The 9209-nt window shown below is 37.5% G+C and overlaps 1 protein-coding gene across 4 annotated transcripts in view; it reads right to left on the reverse strand.

The window, feature by feature from the left end:
- Positions 1-438, reverse strand: part of LOC107639393 (glucose-induced degradation protein 4 homolog) — a 4398-nt gene extending 3960 nt beyond the window's left edge. For 2 of the 4 annotated variants that reach the window (XR_001620118.2, XM_016342871.2), the window contains exons 1-2: positions 183-437; positions 1-48 (exon numbers count right to left, since the gene is read on the reverse strand). Coding sequence is in view for 3 of the 4 variants with exons in the window: in XM_016342871.2 (XP_016198357.1) it covers positions 1-48; positions 183-231 (97 nt within the window). In the remaining variant the exon portion in view is untranslated. Of the gene's footprint in view, positions 49-182 lie in introns of all 4 variants that reach the window. The other 2 variants (XM_016342868.2, XM_016342870.2) reach the window with 2 other exon arrangements.

Here is a 9209-nt window from a genome sequence, read left to right on the forward strand (position 1 = left end):
TGCCTAGAAGTGTACAAGCTTGGAATGAAGTATGGCCAGAATTAGCGCCTAATCAAACAATCAAATTAAAAGGACGAACTATCAATTTTGGACAGTAATCTGCGAAAACTAACACATTCATAAATCGCAATTTGCGAAGCGAAAAAGAAAAAGAAGAAATAGGGTGAAGAAAAGTGGATTACCTGAAACCTGCGAAGGCGCGGAACTTTCAACCAATACTCTGACAGGCATCTCTCTAGTGCGTCAATGAATTTGTTGGAAGGTTTTAATTAGAAAAATGCAGAAATTGATTAATCTGGAGAGTGGAGGAGAGTTTTACGATCAAACACTGCTTAATTCTTCTCAATTCTCACTTCTTACTGTTAACTGTTTTAAGAAGGGCATTGAAATTACCGTGCAGCCCACAAGTCTTTTCCTTCCCCTTTTGGGTCAGGATCCCACTCCTATCTCCTAGCCCAACTTCAATTTTATTCATCTACAGACCTCCTTTTTATTTACCGAGTTATCTATTTAAAGATATATATTAAANATTTTTTAAACTTCCAAAATTTAAAAAGAAACATCTGAAATATACTAAAAAGAAATATCCAAAGCCTAAGAAAAAAGAAATATCCAAAATCATTTTAAAAATTTTAAAACCTAAAAAATGAAACATCCAAAAAATATTGGAAACAGAACATCCAAAAACTAAGCAAGAAATATCTAAAACTATTAAAAAATATCCAATACTAAAAAAGAAGAAACACCCAAAGCATAAGAAAAAGAAATATCCAAAACTTAGAAAGAAACATTCAAAACTAGTAAAAAGAATTATCCAAAACGAAGAACACAAAGCTTGTTGCATTTGAATGTGGCAGGACACGATGCCTAAGATGCAGGTTGTTGCATTCGAGAACGAAGGACTGCGGCGGTGATCGATAAATCTGCGCTCATGAGGTGAGGATAGTGGTGGTACTTGATGGCGCTACGTTCGTGAGGGAGAGGGCACTGCAGTGGTCGGTGGCGCAGCGAATCGTGTCGCAGGAATCATTGCGTGCGACTAAGGCTGGACGTAGATGGAACATCGCTACCGAGAGACGCCGTGGAGAGGGAGGACACAGGAGAGAGTGGCAAACGTGTGAAGGTGGAGAACGCATGGGCGAGTGGCACCCGCAATGGTGGGGGAGGTCGCGAGGGTGACTCACAAATGCGGGGGAGGAAGGATGATGCAGTGCCGAGTGACAAATGTGGTGGATGGAGAGGACATAGGGGATGAGGGAGGACACAGGGAGGACGCAGGTGGAGGGACAAGAATTATCGATTGAGGTCGCAACTTCAGAGAAGAGTGATTGGAGTGGGTGATTGATGAGCGGATAATTTTTACAATTTTTGGCATTGTTTTTACATAGTTTTTAGTATGATTTAATTACTTTTTATTAGTTTTTATTCAAAAATCATATTTCTGGACTTTACTATGAGTTTGTGTATTTTTCTGGGATTTCAGGTATTTTCTGGGTGAAATTGAGGGACATGAGCAAAAATATGATTCAGAGGCTGAAAAAGGACTGCAGATACTATTGGATTCTGACCCTCCTGCACTCAAAGTGGATTTTATGGAGCTACAAAGACCCAATTGGCGTGCTCTTAATTGCGTTGGAAAGTAGACATCTTGGGCTTTCCAGAAATATATAATAGTTTATACTTTGCTCGAGATTTGATGGCCCAAACTGGCGTCCAAAGCCAGCCTAAAACATCTTGGCATAAAACGCCCAAACTGGCACCATAATTGGAGTTAAACGCCCAAACTGGCACCAAAGCTGGCATTTAACTCTAGGAACAACCTATGCACGTGTAAAGCTCAATGCTCAACCCAAGAACATACCAAGTAGGCCCCGAAAGTGGATTTCTACACTATCTGCACTTAGTTATTCATTTTCTGTAAACCCTAGTTCCTAGTTTAGTATAAAAACTACTTTTAGAGATTTATTTTATATCTTTGATGATCTTTGGACGTTTAGTCCTTAGACCTTTGGCATGGAGGCTGGCCATTCGGCCATGCCTAGACCTTTTTCACTTATGTATTTTTTACGGTGGAGTTTCTACACCCCATAGATTAAGGTGTGGAGCTCTGCTATTCTTCATAAATTAATGCAATTACTACTGTTTTCTATTCAATTCACGCCTACTTCTTCTCCAAGATATACTCTCGTACTTAATTCAATTAAGTCAGAATGAAGGGGTGACCCGTGACAATCACCCAATCTTCGTTACTCGCTTGCCAAGATCGCATGCCTGACAACCACAAAGCGGTCTACATGATGTTCAACGTAGTCATTGGACGACAGCCGGAGTATATTCTCTTGGATATCTAATACATGGACCGAGTCCGTGAGATTAGTATCTTCGTGGTATAGGCTAGAATCATTGGCAGCATTCCTGGGATCCGGAAAGTCTAAACCTTGTCTGTGGTATTCCGAGTAGGATCCGGAAAGGAATGACTGTGACGAGCTTCAAACCTGCGAATGTTGGGCGCAAGTGACAGTGTGCAAAAGGATCAATGGATTCTATTCCAACGCTAGCGGGAACCGACAGATGATTAGCCATGCGGTAGCTGTACCTGGTATTTTTCATCCGAGACGAGAAATCCGACAGTTGATTAGCCGTGCAGAAACCGTAGAGGACCATTTTCACTGAGAGGATCTTACAACTTGCCATGGAAGGAAGTAACGCATGGTTGGAAGGAGGCAATAGGAAAGCAGAGGTTCAGAAGCAACAAAGCATCTCCAGACGCTTCTCTGAAATTCCCACCAATGAATTACATAAGTAACTTTTATTTTATTTTATGTTTTATTTATAATTTAATTATCAAAACCTCATAACCATTTGAATCCGCCTGACTGAGATTTACAAGATGACCATAGCTTGCTTCAAGCCGACGATCTCCGTGGGATCGACCCTTACTCATGTAAGGTTTATTACTTAGACGACCCAGTGCTGGTCAGTTGTGCGGAGATGTAAAAAGTGTGAATCACGATTTCCGTTCACCAAGTTTTTTGCGCTGTTGCCGGGGATTGTTCGAGTTTGGACAACTGACGGTTCATCTTGTTGCTTAGATTGGGTAATTTTATTTTATGTTTAAGCTTTTTATTTTTATTTTCGAAAAAACAAAAAAAATTAGTTTTAGAAAAATTCAAAAAAAAAAGTGTTCTTCAGAATTTTTAAGAATGAATTCTAGAGTTTCATGAGATATGGTGAAACCTGGCTGGCTGTTAAGCCATGTCTAATCTTTTGGACCGAGGTTTCCACCTTCCATTGTAAAAAGGACATGCTTATATGTGTTATGTTAAAGCTTGGCTGGCCACTTGGCCATGTCTAATTCTTTTGGACCGGAGCTTTAGAATCCATTGCATGAGCCTTTGGATTCTCATTCATAATTCTATGCTGAAGCTTGGCTGGCCATTGGCCATGTTTTGGACCGAAACTTTAGACTAACATTACAGGAATCCTGGAATTCTTATTAAAAATTTTGAATTTCTTTATTTTCTTTTTCTAAAATAATTTTTGAAAAAAAATACAAAAAAAATTAATAAATCATAAAAACCAGAAATTTTGTGTTTCTTGTTTAAGTCTAGTGTCAAATTTTAAGTTTGGTGTCAATTGCATGTTTTAATATCTCTTAAATTTTCGAAAATATATTCATTGTGTTCTTGTTTGATCTTCAAGTTGTTCTTGATGATTCTCTGTGTTTAATCTTGTGACTTTCTTGTTTTGTGTCTTTTCTTATTTTTCATATGCATTTTCAAATTCATAGTGTCTAAACATTAAAAATTTTTAAGTTTGGTGTCTTGCATGTGTTTCTTTTCTTAAAAATTTTCAAAAATATGTTCTTGATGTTCATCATTATCTTCAAAATGTTCTTGGTGTTCATCTTGACATTCAAAGTGTTCTTGCATGCATTATTTGTTTTGATCTTAATTCTTTATGTCTTGTGTCATTTTGGTGTTTTTCTCTCTCCTCATTAAAATTTCAAAAATAAAAAATAATATCTTTCCCTTATTTTGCTCTTAAATTTCAAAATTTTGGTTTGATTTAGTCAAAAAATTTTAAAATTTGATTGTTTCTTTTTATTCAAGTCAATATTTCAATTTAAAAATTCTATCTTTTCAAATCTTTTTCAAAAAAAAAATCAAATCTTTTTCATTTCTCTTCTTACTATTTTCGAAAATTTTAAAATTGATTTTCAAAATCTTTTCCTTATTCTTATTTCATATTTTCGAAATTAATTGCTAACATTTAATGTTTTGAGTCAAAAACTTTCAAGTTGTTACTTGCCTATTAAGAAAGGATCAATCTTTAAATTCTAGAATCATATCTTTTAGTTTCTTGTTAGTCAAGTAATCAACTTTAATTTCAAAAATCAAATCTTTTTAATTTCCTTTTCAAATCTTCTTCAAAATGATTTTCAATCATATCTTTTTCAAAATTTAATTTCAAAATCTTTTTCTAACTTCTTATCTTTTCAAAATTGATTTTCAAATCTTTTTCAATTAACTACTTGACTTTTTGTTTGATTTTAAAAGTTTTCTATTTCAATCATATCTTTTTCAAAACCGCCTAACTACTTTTCTCTCTCCAATTTTCGAAAACAACTAACCCCTTTTTCAAAATTCTTTTTTTAACTAATTGTTTTAAATTCTAATTTTATTTTATTTCTTTTAATAAATTCGAATTCTAACTAATAATTAAAATAAAAATAAAAATATTTTTCTTTTCTTTTGAATTAATTTTTGAAAACTCTCTCTCTCTCATCCCTTTCTTTTAACTAATTTATTTACTAACACTTCTCCTCTTCTTAAAAATTCGAACCCTCTCCCTCTCTTTGTGTTCGAATTCTCCTTCTTCTCCCTTCTTTATTCTATTCTTCTATTCTTCTACTCACATAAAGGAATCTCTATACTGTGACATAGAGGATTCCTATTCTTTCCTGTTCTCTTCTTTTTCATATGAGCAGGAACAAGGATAAGAACATTCTTGTTGAAGCTGATCCTGAACCTAAAAGGACTCTGAAGAGGAAGCTAAGAGAAGCTAAAACACAACACTCTGGAGAGGACCTAACAGAAATTTTTGAAAAAGAAGTAGTTATGGCAGCCGAAAATAACAACAATGGTGGAGATGCAAGGAAGATGCTTGGTGACTTTACTGCATCCACTTCTGACTTCTATGGAAGAAGCATCTCAATTCCTACAATTGGAGCAAACAACTTTGAGCTTAAGCCTCAATTAGTTTCTCTAATGCAGCAGAATTGCAAGTTTTATGAACTTCCATTGGAAGATCCTCATCAGTTTTTAGCTGAATTCTTGCAAACCTGTGACACTGTCAAGACCAATGGGGTTAATCCTGAGGTCTACAGACTTATGCTCTTTCCATTTGCTGTAAGAGACAGAGCTAGGACATGGTTGGACTCACAACCTAAAGAAAGCTTGAACTCTTGGGAAAAGCTGGTCAATGCCTTCTTGGCCAAATTCTTTCCACCTCAAAAGTTGAGCAAGCTTAGAGTGGAAGTCCAAACCTTCAGACAGAAGGAAGGTGAATCCCTATATGAAGCTTGGGAAAGATATAAGCAATTGATCAGAAGGTGTCCTTCTGACATGCTTTCAGAATGGAGCATCTTATGTATATTTTATGATGGTCTGTCTAAATTGTCTAAGATGTCATTGGACCACTCTGCTGGTGGATCTCTTCATCTGAAGAAGACGCCTGCAGAAGCCCAGGAACTCATTGAAATGGTTGCAAATAACCAATTCATGTACACTTCTGAAAGAAATCCTGTGAATAATGGGACAACTCAGAAGAAAGGAGTTTTTGAGATTGATACTTTGAATGTAATATTGACTCAGAATAAAATATTGACTCAGCAAGTCAATATGATTTCTCAAAGTCTGACTGAGATGCAAGCTGCATCCGGCAGTACTAAAGAAGCTTCCTCTGAAGAAGAAGCTTATGACCCTGAGAACCCTGCAATGGAAGAGGTGAATTACATGGGAAAATCCTATGGAAACACTTATAATCTTTCATGGAGGAATCATCCTAATTTCTCATGGAAGGATCAACAGAAGCCTTAACAAGGCTTCAATAATAATAATGGTGGAAGAAATAGGTTTGGCAATAGCAAGCCTTTCCCATCATCTTCTGAGCAACAGATAGAGAATTCTAAGCAGAGTCTCTCTGACTTAGCAATCATAATCTCTGATCTACGTAAGACCACTCACAGTTTCATGACTGAAACAAGGTCCTCCATTAGAAATTTGGAGGCACAAGTGGATCAACTGAGTAAAAGAGTTACTGAAATCCCTCCTAGTACTCTCCCAAGCAATACAAAAGAGAATCCAAAGAGAGAATGCAAGGCCATAAACACGTTCAACATGGCCGAACCTGTAGAGGAGGGAAAAGCAGTGATTTCCACTGAGGAAGACCTCAATGGACGTCCACTGGCCACTAAGGAGTTCCCTATTGAGGAACCAAAGGAATCTGAGGCTCATACAGAGACCATAGAGATTCCACTGAACTTACTGTTGCCATTCATGAGCTCGGATGAGTATTCTTCCTCTGAATAGGATGAAGATATTATTGAAGAGCAAGTTGCTCAGTATTTAGGAGCAATCATGAATCTGAATGCCAAGTTATTTGGTAATGAGACTTGGGAGGATGAACCTCCATTGCTCTTTAATGAACTGAATAACTTGGTTCAACAGAAATTACCTCTGAAGAAACCGGACCCCGGAAAGTTCTTAATACCTTGCATCATAGGCACCATGACCTTTAAGAAGGCTCTGTGTGACCTTGGTTCAAGTATAAACCTCATGCCACTCTCTGTAATGGAGAAACTAGGGATCTTTGAGGTACAAGCTGCAAGAATTTCACTAGAGATGGTAGACAATTCAAGGAAACAGGATTATGGACTTGTAGAGGATGTCTTAGTGAAGGTTGAAGGCTATTACATCCTTGCTGACTTCATAATCCTAGACACTGGGAAGGATGAAGATGAATGCATCATCCTTGGAAGACCCTTCATAGCCACAGCAAGAGCTGTGATTGATGTGGACAGAGGAGAGTTAGTCCTTCGATCAATTGAATGAGGACTACCTTGTGTTTAAGGCTCAAGGATCTTCTTCTGTAATCATGGAGAGGAAGCATGAGAAGCTTCTCTCAATACAGAGTCAAACAGAGCCCCCACACTCAACTTCTAAGTTTGGTGTTGGGAGGCTATCATCAAGCTCTGAGTCTCTGTGAAGCTCTCTAAAAGCTCACTGTCAAGCTATTGACATTAAAGAAGCGCTTGTTGGGAGGCAACCCAATGTTATTTAATTATATTTATTTATTTTTCATTGTTATTTTATGTTTTCTTTAGGTTGATGATCATGTGTGAAGTCATAAAAACTACTGGAAAATTAAAGCAAAATGAAAAACAGCATAAAAAACAACACACCCTGGAGGACAGGCTTACTGGCATTTAAACGCCAGTAAGGATAGCAGAATGGGCGTTTAACGCCCAGCCTGGCAGCATTCTGGGCGTTAAACGCCAGAATGGGCAGCACTCTGGGTGTTTAATGCCAGAAAAGAGTGTATGGCATCTGGCTGGCGTTAAACACCAGAAATGGGTAGCAGACTGGCGTTTAACGCCAGGAAAGGTAGCAGAGCTGGCGTTTAATGCCAGAATTGGCACAGAGAGGGCGTTTGAACGCCAGAATGATGCAGGGAGCAGAATTCCTTGATATCTCAGGATCTGTGAACCCCACAGGATCCCCACCTACCCTTCTCCTTCTTCTCTCCTCTTCACATATTTCCATAACACTCTTCCCCAAATACCCTTGACCAATCCCATCAATAACTCTTCCCCAAATACCCTTCACCTATCAAATCCTACCCTCTTCCCCATATCCTCTTTACCACTCACATCCATCCATCATAAACCCCACCTACCTCACCATTCAAATTCAAACCATTTCCCTCCTAAACCCACCCCTTCATGACCAAATCCCCTCTCTCTCCTACCTTATAAATACCCCTCCTCACTACCTTCCTTTTCACACATCATACACACTACTACCCCCTTGGCCGAAACCACTACTACCCTCCATCTCCTCCATTTCTTCTTCTTCTACTCCTTTCTTTCTTCTTTTGCTCGAGGACAAGCAAACCTTTTAAGTTTGGTGTGGAAAAAGCTATGCTTTTTATTTTTCCATAACCATTAATGGCACCTAAGGCTGGAGAAACCTCTAGAAAGAGGAAAGGAAAGGCAATTGCTTCCAACTCTGAGCCATGGGAGATGGAGAGATTCATCTCAAAAGCCCATCACTAAGAAAAGGATGGAGTAAACAAGAGAGCCCACTCATGGACCTCAACAAGAGCATAAGAAAATTCCTCATCAAGAAATCCCTGAGATGCCTCAAGGGATGCACTTTCCTCCAAAAAACTATTGGGAACAAATCAACACCTCCTTAGGAGAATCGAGTTCCAACATGAGGCAACTAAGGATGGAGCACCAAGAGCACTCCATTATCCTCAATGAAATTAGAGAGGACCAAAGAGCCATGAGGGAGGAGCAACAAAGGCAAGGAAGAGACATAGAGGAGCTCAAGCACTCCATAAGATCTTCAAGAGGAAGAACTAGCCACCATCACTAAGGTAGACCTGTTCTTTAATTTCCTTGTTCTTATTTCTCTATTTTTCGAATTCTATGCTTTATGTTTTGTTTATATTTGTGTCTTTATTACATGATCATTAGTGTCTAGTGTCTATGTCTTAAAGCTATGAATGTCCTATGAATCCTTCACCTTTCTTAAATGAAAAATATTTTTAATTGCAAAAGAACAAGAGGTACATGGATTTCAAATTTTATCTTGAAATTAGCTTAATTATTTTGATGTAATGGCAATACTTTTTGTTTTCTGAATGAATGCTAGAACAGTGCATATTTTTGAATTTGTTGTTTATGAATGTTAAAATTGTTGGCTCTTGAAAGAATAAAGAAAAAAGAGAAATGCTATTGATAATCTGAAAAATCATAAAATTGATTCTTGAAGCAAGAAAAAGCAGTGAATAGACAAAGCTTGCGAAAAAAATTATGAAAAAAAAGAAAGAAAAAGAAAAAGCAAGCAGAAAAAGCCAATAGCCCTTTAAACCAAAAGGCAAGGGTAAAAAGGATCCAAGGCTTTGAGCATTAATGGATA

The sequence above is a fragment of the Arachis ipaensis genome, chromosome B04 (assembly GCF_000816755.2).
Source record: "Arachis ipaensis cultivar K30076 chromosome B04, Araip1.1, whole genome shotgun sequence".
NCBI lineage: Eukaryota > Viridiplantae > Streptophyta > Magnoliopsida > Fabales > Fabaceae > Arachis > Arachis ipaensis.